General features: G+C 39.7%; 1 protein-coding gene across 8 annotated transcripts in view; it reads left to right on the top strand.

Annotated features, from left to right (window-relative positions):
* The window catches only part of LOC112053782 (paired amphipathic helix protein Sin3a), a 52,533-nt gene extending 36,219 nt beyond the window's left edge, over positions 1–16,314 (top strand). For 4 of the 8 annotated variants that reach the window (XM_052887073.1, XM_052887068.1, XM_052887070.1 and 1 more), the window contains exons 17-31: positions 17–114; positions 450–566; positions 1,036–1,212; positions 3,030–3,134; positions 4,267–4,465; positions 5,245–5,412; positions 6,165–6,256; positions 6,525–6,621; positions 7,480–7,589; positions 8,609–8,780; positions 9,765–10,084; positions 10,799–10,900; positions 11,795–11,931; positions 11,979–12,054; positions 12,974–16,314. In XM_052887073.1, the coding sequence (XP_052743033.1) occupies positions 17–114; positions 450–566; positions 1,036–1,212; positions 3,030–3,134; positions 4,267–4,465; positions 5,245–5,412; positions 6,165–6,256; positions 6,525–6,621; positions 7,480–7,589; positions 8,609–8,780; positions 9,765–10,084; positions 10,799–10,900; positions 11,795–11,931; positions 11,979–12,054; positions 12,974–13,189 (2,186 nt within the window). In that variant the 3' untranslated portion in view covers positions 13,190–16,314. Of the gene's footprint in view, positions 1–16; positions 115–449; positions 567–1,035; positions 1,213–3,029; positions 3,135–4,266; positions 4,466–5,244; positions 5,413–6,164; positions 6,257–6,524; positions 6,622–7,479; positions 7,590–8,608; positions 8,781–9,764; positions 10,085–10,798; positions 10,901–11,794; positions 12,055–12,973 lie in introns of all 8 variants that reach the window. The other 4 variants (XM_052887071.1, XM_052887075.1, XM_052887069.1 and 1 more) reach the window with 3 other exon arrangements.
* The last annotated feature ends 285 nt before the right edge of the window (positions 16,315–16,599 follow it).

Here is a 16,599-nt window from a genome sequence, read left to right as displayed (position 1 = left end):
ATTTGATTGGACACAGATTTGACGACATGCAAGCGGCTGGGCGCGTCATACTGCGCGTTACCGCGTGACGCCGCCGCACGGCGGTGCTCTGGTCGCACGCCGCTCTGCAAGGAGGTAAGACATTATTCGGAAACTATTTTATGGATCCCGGAACTGTCACAAATTAGCTTCCAAACACCATACCTGCCCTAGGACCTGTACGCCTAGCTTGCATCAACGACATGTCTCGCGACGAGAGAGATTATCATCGACCAATAGAAGTGGGATCGAAAATATCACTCATTCGTCCCAGTACGTACAACAATATAGAGCAATAATTTTGGTTATTTAATGTAAATTGACGTAATTAGCGTCATTTGGTTGAAAAAACCATGTTAGATGATCAGATTGAACTTCTATCATGCTTAATTTGTGACAATAGAGTATAAAACGAACATTATTTTGAACAGGTCCTGAATGATATGTGGGTGTCAATACCAACTTGGAGCGAGGACTCTACCTTTGTGACGTCACGGAAGACTCAATATGAGGAGTACATTTACAGGTGTGAAGATGAACGATTTGAGGTATGTTCAGATACATTGTTTGTACTATTCTTTATTTTGTTTATAAGTGTAAAAAAAACATACATACAGCCGAACGTAGAACCTCCTCCTTTTTGGAAGTCGGTTAAAAATGAAGATTATTTGATAACTTCTGTAATACACTGAAATTCTTATACGTTTATAAATAAACTATACGCAGAGAAACAATTATTCGCCCACTTTAGTAAGGCGTTATAATTGTGCCTCTGAGTATATTTCTCTAAAATTATTTGATGTCCAATTTTATGTTAGGATCATCATATAAATTTTATTTATAATTTTGAATTACTTGTCATAAGTTATCTATTACAACGAGATCCCTATCTATGACTAACCTATTCTGTCAAGAAATAACTTTAAAACAAAAGTATATTCTGCTTCTTTTTAATCTTCACACCTAATTGTTATAAATATTTTTGATAAAAAAATTAAAATAAATCGCATATTCCAGCTGGATGTCGTAATAGAAACCAACGCGGCAACCATCCGCGTGCTGGAGGGCGTGCAGAAGAAGCTGTCGCGGATGACCGCCGAGGACGCCACCAAGTACCGCCTGGACGAGTGCCTCGGCGGACACTCGCCCACCATCCACCAGAGGGCGCTGCGGCGCATCTACGGCGACAAGGTGGTACGGCACCACGCGCTCTACGCATGCGCACAACATTACACTACACTACACATCATATACACTCACTCTAAATTGTGATAGAATATACTGATATTGTGATAGATAACACCCTCGTCGTTTTGACAGAATATACTGACATTGTGATAGAATACACTGTAGTTGTGATAGAATACACTGTCGGTGTGATAGAATACACTGTTGTTGTTACGTAGTATACTGTTGTTGTGATAGAATAAACTGACATTGTGATAGAATACAAAGTTGTGATAGAGTACATTGACATTGTGATAGAATACACCGTCGTCGTTGTAATGTAATGTACTATTGTAATGTAATACACTGACATTATACTGTCGTCCTTGTGATAGAATATACTGCTGTTGTGATAGAATACACTGACTGTGATGGGATACACTGACTTTGTGATAGAATGTACTGATATTGTGATAGTTGTGATAGATTATACTGACATTGTGATAGAATAAACTGATTTTGTGATAGTTGCGATAGATTACACTGTAGTTGTGATAGAATACACTATTGTTGTGATAAAATACACTGTTGTTATGGTAGAATACACTGTTGTGATAAAATACACAGTCATGGTTGTGATAGAATACACTAACTTTGAAAAGAGCCAGATAGCATATTATGGTTAAGCAAAAATAGAGGACATTTGAATATTTACTTACTACTTACTTACTTATTATATACTTGATATTGATACTGTTCTTTAATACATTATACAATACACGTAATACCACGATATACAGTTGTGCATGCGGCAGACATAGAATATTTAGTTTTAAACTGTAGTAGTAGATAGATACACACTGCTATTATATTTTTTTGTTATGTAAAATAGTTAAAGTAATATTTGCGAGCATGGCTTCTTATCGATTACAAGATCAAACCAAACTATATATTATAGTAGGAAAAAAAGAGCAGCTATCAAAATGTTTTACTTCTAGCTAGATAGTATAGAAATATTATTATTATATTATATTAATCACACTTGATGTTATCAAGTATAAATTATAATTATGGTAGGGTAGGTAGGGCTATAATATGAGTGGGTAGAGTTAGAGACTCAGTGGCGTGCACAGAGTTTTAAGTAGGGTAGGCAATATATGTACAAATTGTACAAAATGGAAAATTCCTTCTCCAACACAGCTTTGCAATGTGTCCTCAGGGTAGGTATTCATTATTGCATCTATGAATTGCAAGCCCTTGACTACAAGCTCACCTGATAGTAAGTGATGATGCAATCTTAGATGGAAGCGGGCTAAGTTGTTAGGAGTAGGATGAAAATCCACCCCTTTCGGTTTCTACATGACATCGTACCGGAACGCTAAATCGCTTGACGGTACGTTTTTGCCGGTAGGGTGGTAACTAGCCACGGCCGAAGCCTCCCGCTAGCCAGACCTAGACCGATAAAGAAAATAGATGCTTGTTATAGTAAGGTTAGGGAAGTTGTAAGTGCTCATAAGTCAAAGGGTTTGAGAGGGTCCTCTAGTTGTATGTAACCACTTCTTATCATCAAACTTAAAACAAATAGGCACCTGCGACGCTTGAGTAAGTCCACTTTTAGCATGATAGGCTCCCCTACCCAAATTAAAAATATATACTCAAGAGGCACAATTATCCGCCCACTTTAATGTGACGCAAGTATACTAAAGTGGGTGGATAATTGTGCCTTTGAGTATATTATATATTATTGTAGCCTGCCTTTAAATGTATAGTACTGCTGTGTATTTGTAGATAGTGTTGCTTGTGTAATCGTCAAAATGTTCAAATGTCAACATGTTGTTGTTCAGGCGGTGGACATCATAGCCGGCCTCAAGAAGAACCCAGTGGTAGCCGTGCCGGTCGTCTTGAGGAGATTGAAGGCCAAGGAGGAGGAATGGAGGGAGGCACAGAAGGTATATTATGCTGTGTTTGTTTTGTTGATTTTTAGGGCTCCGTAGTCCACAAGGAACCCTAATAGTTTCGCTATGGCCGTCTGTCTGTCCATCCGTCCGCGGTTTACCTTAGAGAACATTAATACTAGAAAGCTGTAAATTAGCATGAGTATGTACATAAAAAATTTAAACATTGTTGATAGATCACCCTCGTCGTTGTGATTGAATATACTGTTGTTGTGACAGAATATACTGACATTGTGATAGAATACACTGTTGTTGTGATAGTATATACTGACATTATGATATGAATACACAGTCGTCCTTGTGATAGAATACACTGTCGTAGTGATAGAATACACTGATTATTAGGGCTTCGTAGTCCACAACCCTTATAGTTTCGCCATGTCTGTCTGTCCATTCGAAATTCATGAGAGTAATTATAATGAAATTACAAGGAAAACTATGACAGCTAAGTAACAATTGCTATTTAAAGAGTAATAGTATAATAATAATTATAAATAATAATTTAAAGACCAACTTAATTGGATACTAGAAAGCTGTAAATTAGCATGAGTAACAAAGTCGTATAATAAAATCATGAAAAAAAAAATTTTTAGGGTACATTCCCTATGTGTAAAGTGGGGATGAATTTTTTTTTTCATTCTTTTTATTTATTAGTGTGAGCATCGTTGGATAGGTCTGTGAAAGATATGAGGGGTCTTCTACCAATATTTTTCGATTTTTTTTTAATTTTTTCGTTATTTGTAAAATATTAAGCTTTTAAGTGATAACTACCTATGCTTTAACGTTTGTTTATGGGTAAGTGAAAAAATTCACGAGAGTAATTATAATGAAAATACTAGGAAAACTATGACAGCTAAGTTGCAATTGCTATTTAAAGAGTAATAGTATAGTAATAATTATAAATAATAATTTAAGGACTTAATTGGATCTCGAAAATTGCATACTAATTCCGTTGTTAATTAATAAGATAGTTGTCAGTAAGATAACTCAGTCTGTTAATACTAGAAAGCTATAAAGTGGCGATTTACATTAATTACAAAAAGTAGTAAAAATTAATTAAAAAAAAAAAATATTAGGGATCCTTCCATAAGCTAGCAAAGTATATTAACTTGATGTTATTCCCCAGGGCTTCAACAAGCAGTGGCGCGAGCAGAACGAGAAGTACTACCTGAAGTCGCTGGACCACCAGGGCATCAACTTCAAGCAGAACGACCTGAAGGCTCTCCGCTCCAAGTGCTTGTTCAACGAGGTGGAGAGCGCGTACGCGGCGCGCCGGCCCGGCCCGCACCTCGTCGCCGACTACGGGCTCAGGAGCAGGCACGAAGGTATGCTTCGACGGTTTAAGAACGCTAGGTCCCTGGGAACTGGGAAACACTGGAAACCCGGGGGTCGCGAAGCCTCTTTAGTGGAGTTAAGATGGCGCGAAAACTAATTCAGTAAAAAAAAAAACGGATAAGTGCGAGTCGGACTCTCCCATCGAGGGCTTCAAACGTAGGATCATGTAGTGAAGTTAAAAAAAATTTAACGCGACAACTGTGAGACGCTATTGACGAAAAAAAAATTTTTTTTTTAATATTGCAATATGGGTATCAAATTCAAGGGCTCATCATGAAGATTTCAAAAATATCTAGGCCATATTAAAATATTGAATTCGAAAAACTATTTTCTTTTCAGTTTTTATACTTTATGCAGTTGGGTTCTATTGTATTTTTAATGTTTAAGTTTAATGTTCCCTTGAGAGTGAACAAAATCTCAAAATGCTGCTAAATAAACGGCCCTATCTATTTTTTACGTAAATTTGAAATTTTGGTTATTTCCAAAAGCAAAAGATCGCGGATTAGAAGTGACCTTAGTTGCCACAAAGTGACATGGATAGATATCATCCATTTGAGTCCCTAAAACTAAAATAAGTGTACCTGGTGAACTGTAGCATGATGCGGGTGACAGTTGCCTTATGACGTTCATAATACGAACTACTATCGTGAATCGCAGCAAACTTTCAATAGTGAAATGAACTGTCACCAGCACCTTATTACAGCGCACAAGGTATAGTTTTAGGGACTTCGCCTTCATTGTAAAATGATCATTATGTCTCACTCAACAGCGATCAAAATCGTGCGCGACGCCGCCGAGCTGCTGATCCACCACGCGCGGCGCCAGACCGGCATACAGAAAGCGGAGAAGAGGAGGATCAAGCAGCTGCTGCGACACTTCCTGCCGGACCTGTTCGCGCATCCCAGGCAGCCGCTCTCTGACGACGAGAGAGACGAAGGTACTACAACTAATTTATCCCTTGGTTACCTTACCTTATCAGCCGATAGACGTCCACTGCTGGACATAGGCCTCTTGCATGGACCTCCAAGCACAACGATCCCGAGCCGCCAGCATCCAGCGGCTCCCTGCAACCCGCTTGATATCCTCGGTCCACCTAGTGGGTGGTCGCCCAACACTATTGCGCTTTGCGGTGCGGGGTCGCCATTCCAGCACCTTGGGACTCCAACGTCCATCGGCTCTTCGAACCATGTGGCCCGCCCATTGCCACTTCAGCTTCGCGACTCGCTAAGCTATGTCGGTGACTTTGGTTTCTTTGGTTATACAACTAATTTGAGATACAAGAAGAGAAAAAAAGAAGTAGATATATTTTGATGACCTCCGTGGCGCAATGGTATGCGCGGTGGATTTACAAGACGGAGGTCCTGGGTTCGATCCCCGGCTGGGCTGATTGAGCTTTTATCAATTGGTCCAGGTCTGGCTGGTGGGAGGCTTCGGCCGTGGCTAGTTAGCAACCTACCGACAAAGACGTACCGCGACTTAGCAACCGGTGCGATGTCGTGTTGAAACCGAAAGGGGTGTGGATTTTCATCCTCCCCCTAACAACTTGCCATCAGATGAGATTGTAATGAAGGGCTAACTTATAAAGAATAAAAAAAGGAAAAAAAACAAAGCCGGCAAAATCGAAATCTATCGATTAATGCTTTCTGACGAAGGTTTATGGTCATTTATAAAATGATTTTATTGTTGCAGAAGAGAAGGAGGAACCAACAAGTCCAGGCAGCCCGAGCGCGGACCAGCCGCCCGATGAGAAGAGCGGCTCTGTCAAACAGGAGAAACAAGAGGTAATATTATGAAGCTTATGCATTTACTAGCAAACGCCCGCGAATTCGTCCGCGTGGAAGTCAATGTGAACTTTCAACCCCTATTTCATCACTTAATAAACAGGAAAGTTTTGTATTTAAAAAGATTAAACTCAAAACTACTGTAGCGATTTGACAAATTTTTTCGCCAATAGAAAGCTACATTATCAGAGAGTAACACAGGCTATATTTCCCACAGGAATGGGAACTACGCGGTTTCTTTTGTTGATATATTTTTTTTTTGTTACAGTCATCAGAATCGGACAACGCGTCCGACAAGATCATCCGACACAACAAGAACGACAAGGAGAACAAGCCTAAGAACAACAACAACAGTGAAAGTAAAGGTATGTTGTTTTACAACTTTACAAGATTTTTTTGTTGTTGTGATTAAGTTGAATAGAGACTTGTGATGAAACACATGCGATGTGCATACAGCAGAATTTACTTTGTTGATACAAGCATGCTGCCTTCCTTCTGATGTCTCTATGCGACTAATTAACGAGTTTTAGTAGAGAAAATTTAATAGAATAGCTAAAAATGAACATTTATATGAATAAAATATTTTGAGTGTTGTGATAAATATAACAATTTCTGAAATCTATGTTGTTTATAAAATATGTTAAGATCAGGCGTAGAGTAGACATAAAATCAAATCAAATGAAAATCATGTGGAATTAATAATGAAAACGGATTTTTAGACAAATACGTTACGTACGTTTGTAGAAAACACTAAAACTTTGTTACTCAATGAAAATGTCTGATGAAAAATCTCAATGAAAAATATAAACTCTTCACAAATTGGGCCAAAGTCGAAACTAAACACATGAAAAATTTCATTAAAATCTTATTTCATTGGTTAGATACTCATACTATAGCCTTTCTTGATGAGTACTGTCTACCAACAAACAAATTAAAAATGAGGGTATAAATTACTAGTCATTTCACTCCTAATAATAATTATAATTAACTTGTTCTTAAATAAATGAAAATAAATTTGATTAATATGCTTCGAACCATACATAATTTAAATTAATAACTTATGAAAAGACATGCGTTTTCTACCTTCATTTCTAATTTCTTTGTTTATAAACAGTACTCATCAAAATAGGCTGTAGTATAATTTCCTCACTTGTTCATACATTTGTGTTATGTTGTTAGAAAACTATATTAGAAGGATTATCATGTATGTGGTATTTTCACAGAGAGCGCCAACTCAATAAAGCGCAGCAGCAGCAACGAGGACGCCGTCGGCGTGAAGATGGAGGTGAAGAGTGACGACATCGAGGACGACTACAGGAACCATCCGCCCAATGTGAGTTGTAGTCTTCTACAGTTGTTTTAGTTTTGTATGGCTAAAAGGTCATCGAACCCACGTCCCGCCATCCCGTCGTCCGCCCGGTGGCGAGACGGCTGCGTACAGCGGGACAGAGCGACTGAGCGTTGGAAGCGTCGCGCGGACCATGCGCTGCGGCGTGCCGAAAACGTTCATACATTTATATCTATTCTATTAAAAATAGCAGTTTGATGCTAATATCATACTTTTCTATAAAAGTCGCGTAATATTAGCTTGATAGAGAATAATTTATAACTTGGTAAGTGTATTGAGTTCAAGAGAAACCAATCTTTCTCTCCTTCATGGAGATAAAAACAATCATTACATCAAGCTAGTCACAGAGATTAGCTGGATGCAGGCGACTCAGTATCGTGATGATTGGAAGTCCCTACAAAAGGCCTATGTCCTGCAGTGGACGTCCATCGGCTGATATGATGATGATGCTATTTAACTACCGAGAAAGCCGCAGCGGAAATACTTTAATGCTTTTGTGTGTGTGTAAAACTTGGAAATTGCTATTACAATGTAGCCTTTATTGATGAGTACTGTTTACCATCAAACAAATTAAAAATGAAGGTATAAATCACTAGTCATTTCACACCTAATAATAATAATTATAATTAACATGTTCTTCAATTAACGAAAATATATTGGACTAGCTGACGCCGCGCGGTTTCACCCGCGTGGTTCCCGTTCCAGTAGGAATAAGGGAATAATATATAGCCTATAGCCTTCCTCGATAAATGGGCTATCTAACACTGAAAGCATTTTTTAATTCGGTCTAGTAGTTCCTGAGATTAGCGCGTACAATCAAACAAACAAACAAACAAACTCTTCAGCTTTATAATATTAGTATAGATTAATAAGCTTAGAACAATTAGATATGTTTAACATATGTTATATAACATTTTATAAACAAACACAATTTGTAGTATTGAAGCTTGTAGTATAGAAATAGATCTACCTTCTGACATTAAAACCTTGTTGTGTTCCCACAGGAAGCCCGTTTCGTGTGCACGGACTCGTGGTACCTGTTCCTGCGGCTGCACGCGATACTGTGCCAGCGGCTGGGCGCGGCGCGGCGGGCGGCGCTGGCGCTGGCGCGCGCCGAGGCCTGCGACAAGCAGCGCCCCGCCAGTGTAGCTGCCGCCTTGCGACTCAAGCCGAACAGTGAGTTCATTATCTTCATTTATTTGTTGAGAATACACACAGTATTATTATGTATTTGACCTTTTATGGCGTACAATAGTTACAAAGACACGGGTAATTAAAATAAATAAAGACAGCAATTTAATTAAATCTAACTTAATTGTGATGTTTAGAAATTACATTTTAAATGTCAAATATAAAAGTACCTAGCAAAATGTCATATAAAATAGGATAATTAAATGTATAAATATACCAACACAATCTTTATGAAACTGAAATGAATATGAAATACTTATATTATAATGGTTCAAGTCTCGCGGATATGCGAGACTTGGACCAATTGAGAAAATGTCAATCGGCTCAGCCCGCAATCGAACTGAGGACCTCCGTCTAGTAAATCCACTGCGCCACGAAAGCCTAAGTTCAGCTGGAAATATTGTTTAAATTATAACTGGCGGCCCCAGTCAACTTTCGCTTTGACTTATTTAACTTTGACAACTTTAACTTTGACAACTTTGCCCCATTGGATAGTATAATAAAGCAACCAACCGATAAGCTAACCAACAATCAGAATCTTTAGCCGCTTATATGTTGTAATAATATATTTCGTAAAGTTGGGACGAAAGACAGCTACTACCTAGCCTACTAAATTCAAATGTTCATATTTATTGCTCATTGGAGTCCTAAACTGTGGTAAATACAAAATAAATTGAGGTCGAACCCACGTCCCGCCATCCCGTCGTCCGCCCGGTGGCGAGACGGCTGCGTACAGCGGGACAGAGCGACTGAGCGTTGGAAGCGTCGCGCGGACTATGCGCTGCGGCGTGCCGAAAATGTTCATACATTTATTATATACAAAAATTACGTGTCTAACCTCTTACACAAATTAGTTAAGCAAAAATGCTATCCTCATTAAGTAGTTATTTGATAAGGAGAACTTTTGCTATATCTAGAGAGGAAAGTGTTTAAGACTCCCAGTGACTAATTGTCATTTATTTTTGCCAGACCTGCCTGCGGACGCGTCGTCGCCGGCGGAGTACTACGGCGCGCTGCTGGAGCTGGTGCGCGGCGTGCTGGACGGGAACGTGGAGGCGAGCGCGTTCGAGGACGCGGCGCGCGAGATGCTCGGCATCCGCGCCTACCCCGCCTACACGCTGGACAAGCTGGTGTCCATCGCCGTGCGCCAGCTGCAGCGCTGCGTGTCGGAGAGCTGGTCGGTGCGCGCGGCCGAGCTGGCGGCGCGCGGCGGCATGCGCGGGCCCGCCTCGTACGTGCGTCGCGCGCTGCGGGCGCTGAGCCACTACACCACGTTCCTCGTCAAGCTGGTCAGTACCCGCAGCTCATCTGTCCCTACCCCGCCTACACCCTGGTCAGAACACAGCTCATCTGTCCCTACCCCACCTACACGCTGGTCAGAACAAAGAGCTCATCTGTTCCTGCCCCGCCTACATACTAGTCAGTACACAGCTCATCTGTTCTTACCCTGTCTATGTGCTTGTCAGTACACTGCTCATCTGTCCCTACCCTGTCTTATGTGCTGGTCAGTACACAGCTCATCTGTCCCTACCCTGTCTATGTGCTGGTCAGTACACAGCTCATCTGTCCCTACCCCGCCTACAAGCTAGTCAAAACAAAGAGCTCATCTGTCCCTACACCGCCTATGTGCTGGTCAGTACACAGTTCATCTGTCCCTACCCCGCCTACGCGCTGGTCAGTACACAGCTCATCTGTCCCTACCCTGTCTATGTGCTGGTCAGTACACAGCTCATCTGTCCCTACCCTGTCTATGTGCTGGTCAGTACACTGCTCATCTGTCCCTACCCTGTCTATGTGCTGGTCAGTACACAGCTCATCTGTCCCTACCCCGTCTATGTGCTAGTCAGTATACAGCTCATCTGTCCCTACCCCACCTATGTGCTGGTCAGTACACGGCTCATCTGTCCCTACCTATCCTATCTCCAGTAATTTACTGGGTGTTCATACATTGTTGATAGTTAATCTCTGGATAATGTTATGTTAACAATATCTTTTAATTGCAGTATGGTGGCGAGGAAGTGAAGACAACGTTCGAGTTGTTAGAAGCGGCGGCGGAAGGTCGCACGTCGCCGCACAACGACTCGAGGCTGTCGCCCACCAACCAGGTCAGTGTGCGCAGGGCTTTATCTCGTTAATCATTCTATCTGCCGGTTAAATGGCAAAGTGGTTTTGTAGGTGGTTTGTCTTCGCGGTTAACCGTTAGTGCGTTATAGTGTTTACCAGCCTAGTTTTAACGCCCAGTACCAAGCCAAGCCTTGAATCTACCACGCTTCTTCAATGGGGCTTGTGACATTGTAACTATCAGATGTTAATGGTAATGACCGGGATTGACTGCTTAACATGCTCTTCAAGACATGGGTTAAACATAAATTTTACAGCTCTGAGCCGAGAAATCTTTTGATAATATCTTGGAAGAGAGATAAGTTCAATATTTCATAATTAGACCCAGGATCTTATGATTCAAAGCTACGTGGCTAATCACTGGAATAACGAAGTAGTAATTGATTTGACTACAATCTCACCTGATGGTAAGTGATGATGCAGTCTAAGATGGAAGGCGGGCTAACTTGTTAGGAGGAGGATGAAAATCCACACTCCTTTTAGGTTTCTACACGACATCGTACCGGAACGCTAAATCGCTTGGCGGTACGTCTTTGTCGGTAGGGCGGTAACTAGCCACGAACGAAGCCTCCCACTAGCCAGACCTGGACCAATTAAGATAATCTCAATCGGCCTAGCTGGGGATCGAATCCAGGACCTCCGTTTTGTAAATCCACCGCGCATACCAAGGAGGCCGTCATAACTTACTACTACGTTATATTTCTTGTAAAAAAAGTCAGCCCTAGAGCGAGATATACTTTATTTTTTGTAAAAAAGTTGGCAACCCTAGAGTGAGGGAACAACACATGACTTCATCTTTTTTCGAGTGTGCAGGCTCCATCGAATTATAAGACGTAGTCACGTCAAAAACCTTAGTTATAAACATGGTGTTTGTGCAGTCGCGCGGGCGTGAGACGAACGGCGAGGCGGTGTCGCGGCTGGCGGCGTGGTCGCTGTACGCGGAGCAGTACGCGCGGCCGGACGGCGCGGCGCCGGGCGCGCGCAACAAGCCCGTGTTCTTGCGGCGCAACGTGCGGCGCGCGGGCGCGGTGGCGGGCGCTAGCACGGCCGCCACGCCCGCCGCCGCGCCCGCCGCGCGCCGCCGCAAGCCGCCGCGCCTGCACGACCACTCGGAGTGCACGCTCGCCAACACCATCCGGTGAGTGACTGACCACAACAAGCCTCTGCCACTTTCCTCTAGCTGCTTGTGATACTCGCTGTTTAGGCCGTTCACTAGACCGCCAATAGATGGCGTACTTACTCAGACGCCTGTCCAGACTCTGTGTGACAAGTGACATTAATCAAAAACTTTTCTGACATGGACATTCTTGTGAGAAGTGATATGTCAATTTTGAAATTTTTCGGTGATCAACGTATTCACAAATCATTAACGTTTTTTTTCATACAATTCGTGAGTGTTAAAACAATAATCAAATCTACAAAGACTCAGTAAACTTTAGTGAGTGTCTTCACTCGCCAACACCATCCGGTGAGTGACTGAGTGCGACTAACATGCTTTGACGATATTCTAAAGCGAGCAGATTGTGTATTTGGCAAAGATCTTGCAAAAGATCTAGATAGTGCGATATTGAACAGATATGACCTTTGCTTTGGTGTCAATAAGTTGCTCCCGATTTTTACCACAGTCAAGTCGATGACTAATGAGCCTTGCCCTCTAATAATCTTGCCTCACAATCCCTCTAAGCCGAGTTCTAAGTCACCAATTTATAGTCTATAGACTATATAATGTATCCCCATATTCCCATAGGAACTGCTTGGTGTCTGTTAAATCGGTTTCATTCGGTTTTCATTAAAAATTCAGTGAAGATGTAACTTCTTAATGGTGAAATACTTTAAAATCAGATGTATAATTTAGAATTAAGATTTAGGACATACTAGAAAGTCATTTGATCGGATTTATGGTCCAGAGACTGATCTCCGATAGACCAAGAAACAAGAGAAAAAAAAAGATGTATAATTTTCCAGTTAAACTGTAACAGACAAAAGAAAAATCACATATTAACTCCTTGTAATATTAGTTTAGAATTTAAATAAACAATGTATTTTTATTATTTCAGACTAGTCGCATGCCGCCCTCAGCAGTTATACCGCGCGGGCTGCCTGGCGGGCGCCAGAGCTTCGCACAATCGGCTCTCGGCCGCGCGCCAGACGAGGTTCCGCGCGTGGCTGCAGCAGAACTCGCCGACCGCCACCTAGCTGACACGGAAGCACCCCGGCAGGGCGCCGATGTGTTAGTTACCGTCTCTGGGAGATACGCTGTCGCGAACGACTGAATTCCTTGCAACACAAACAGTAGCAGCTTTCACTACTAATGTTAGACCTCAAATACACTACTCGCTTGGACGAAGTCCTGAAATGAGTCCGGTAGTGCAGCTAGTCTTGGGTGTGAACCTCATATCGCTTTGATCCTTTGACTCAGTATAAACAAAGTTGTATGAAGTGAGGCGAAGTTTGTGACTACACTATTGTATTCGTTTAACTACGCGAGTAGTGTATTAGGGGTGTAAAGATGGTAAATGTCCGGTGTGACCGCTTTCTGATTATTTTGCGAATATAACTTACCAATACTATTTTTTTTTTTATCCGGTGACAAGCTAGCACTTGCCTGGAATGTCGCCAGATTATTGTTTATACATGCCGTCTAAGATGCTAGCGTCATTTTTCTGAATTGCTTTATATGTGATCTTTTGGTACTAAAGTAAGAGCGACTATGTACCATCAAGCGACGAACTTGTTACATAAAAACTGAACATATGCGCTCTAATGTCTTTGACTATATTGTCACTTAACATCAAGTGAAATGCAATGTCTGCGTTATTGAAATACATTTTTTGTAGTCAACGACTAAATGTTTTAATATTTACCATTTAAATGCAAATTAGTAATGCGAAGTGTTTGTAAAAATATGTTCACACATGATGGTAAGTGATGATGCAATCTCAGTTGGAAACGCGAGAAGTGCGATATTGAGACTGTTCTCATCAATGTACATAAATGGGTGCTTGGTGTAAACAGAAAAATAATTTTAAATGTACTTAGGTACAGTCCTAAAATCTGCTTTTTCCCTCCAAGCGAGTAACTAAATTTCGTAAAATAATTTTATGCCTAGTTAGAAGCGAAAGTAGCTGTCATATTTTTCGTAATTTACAACACTTATATTCTGTCCTATGTATGTACATGGGTGATTATTATTTTTGATATACATGCACGACTGTTTTATGATTTTTTACTTCCTGAAATCTAATTTAGTAAAATGTTTTGAAAATTCATATCAAAAATCATATTTATTTAAAAAGAATTATATCGGATTTAATTTACAGCATCTTACGTAAATTAATAAATAAATATATTTTTATTATGAAGTAAATTAAAATTCATATCTAATGAATTGATTTTCTATTGACATTTTAATGAAATTTATTAATAATTTTAAATTCATGTGGAAGATAATAAATTTTATTTGAATGTTATCTATATTTCGATGCAATTATGTTTGATCCAAGGTCTAAAGGTTAAATATATTGTAATATAATATTCATTTTGGATTTTCATTTGTGGTCATTTCACTATGAGAGTTTTTCTCCCATCAAATATATAGATTTTAATTTCACATCTTTGACAATTTATATATAAAGTTTATTCACAAAACAGTCGCGCTGGTATTTAGATAAGTTGGTCGCACATTGCGGTAGGCGCCGTGAGGTTAAACGCAGCTCTACTTAGCGTATACTGAGACGCATGCTAACATAGAAACATACTTACTGTCCATTTTGTATCATATTACCATTCAAAGTCTTAAATAACACTAAATGCAAAGTAAAATGGACCAAAACTTCATGCAAAGTTTTACAAGCCAGTGCTTAATGATGTACAACATTAAAATGTTGTCTAAAAGTCTGTTTTACAGTGCAGCATAGCTAGTGTAGTGTAAATGAAGTTGTCTACGTTTATTTATTATTGTGTTTGTCTTTGTAGTAAGCATACTACAAACTGTGTATAAATATGAATAGAATGAAACTTTAGAAGCATCATTACAATTTTATGCGTCTTTGCATACGCTCAATCTTAATTTAGTGCGGTTTGACTAGTAATGTGCAAACAACTTTATGAATTTGTGTCTTTTTTATCAATAACATGTATTTATAATACACTCCGTTCGCCCCAATTACATTAGTATGTATATTTTATATGTATAAGAATTTTTGTTCATAATAAATACATTTTTAATAAATTTATAGTATATTATGGTGTAAGTGAACTCAATTTGATTGAAGATTTTTTTTTTTTTATTAATTTCAAGTTTGTTAAATTTTCCTATTTGATTTTTTTTTTGCTAATTTGTTATTAAGTTGTATGTTTGTTACATGAAATGTAACTTGCGTTGAAAATTATTTTGTAAAACTTGCTACAGCATGTTTTAATATGCACTGGATTTCTTTACCAATATTTTTTTTTCATAATCTCTACTGAATATGTTGTTATAGTGCACAAGTGTGCTCGAACACAAGTGTAATTTTTGTAAATGTGTAAAATAATGTTTTTGTTTTGCTTTGTTTCGTAAGAGCCGTTAACAGTATTTTGGCGGGAAAACGGAGTGTATGAATGGGATCGGTCCTATAAGGAAATACAGGGTATTAACTTGTATAGTCTCGAATAAAGAATGGTCTTGTGAGGATTTTTATGAATGTGCCGCTCAAAATTTTGGACCGATTTCATCCATGATGGGCCGAGAGCTCGTGGAAAATTTTGCGCAAGTGCTGTATTAAAGAAGATCACTTTGTAATAGTTCTTCTGTACAAATCTAGACTGAGGGATAGAAATATAGCATTTTTGGGATTATTTTGTTGAAACTGCTAAAGATTGCAGGGAGACAATTAAACACATGAAAAATATTCTGCATATTTTTTTTTCATCTAATTTATTAAGTTTTGGGGCTGGTACATCTTGTAATTTAATATTAAAGAAATTTAAATGCTTGTGATCATTAGAATATAGGTTCATATGCAAAAGAATGTCTAGTTTCAGTATTCTGGTGAAGTAAAGGAGATATATTGCAAACTTTCTACTTTATGAAGCACTTAAACGAATTTCCCTACTGGCTCTTGTACCACAATCTCTGGGCCACGTTTTAGGGGCCCAGTATAGGGTCCGATCGGACCCTAACTACAGGATTAATGCTTTTCAGAGAACCTAGAACCTTCCCTTTGTAAATATTGTAAACCCTCTGAAATAATTAATCGCGTAGTGTAAAGATCTCTCTTGTAAAAGTACAGTTGTATATAATGAGTGACAGTGATTCTGAAGAGTTTACTTGTTGAAGAACCAATCTTGTTGATTCGTATAAAAAATGATGACTTGTCGAAATGAATAAATATTATTATATTTATAATAAACAAAACTTTTGTTTCTTTTTACGCTCCAAACCTTATAGCTTGACAACTTCGTTCGTAACACTACCGATGATCCGCGCAAGGCGGGGGGCGTGTAGCGATGAATGAAAACGACTAGTGCACCTCCCCGCATGCACGATTTTACACCTGCGCAGTCTCCTCCCGTCGCCCGCATTTCACGGGAGTGTCATCAACGAACTTGCCAGACTATAATAATAATAACCCGCGTAGTTCCCGTTCCCATGAGAATACGGAGATAAAGCATATGATATGACACTCGCATGCCTTCCTAT

The sequence above is a fragment of the Bicyclus anynana genome, chromosome 18 (assembly GCF_947172395.1).
Source record: "Bicyclus anynana chromosome 18, ilBicAnyn1.1, whole genome shotgun sequence".
In the NCBI taxonomy this organism is placed as follows: Eukaryota; Metazoa; Arthropoda; class Insecta; order Lepidoptera; family Nymphalidae; genus Bicyclus; species Bicyclus anynana.
Note: the sequence above shows the minus strand (reverse complement) of the source record. Positions and strands in the feature narration are given on the sequence as shown.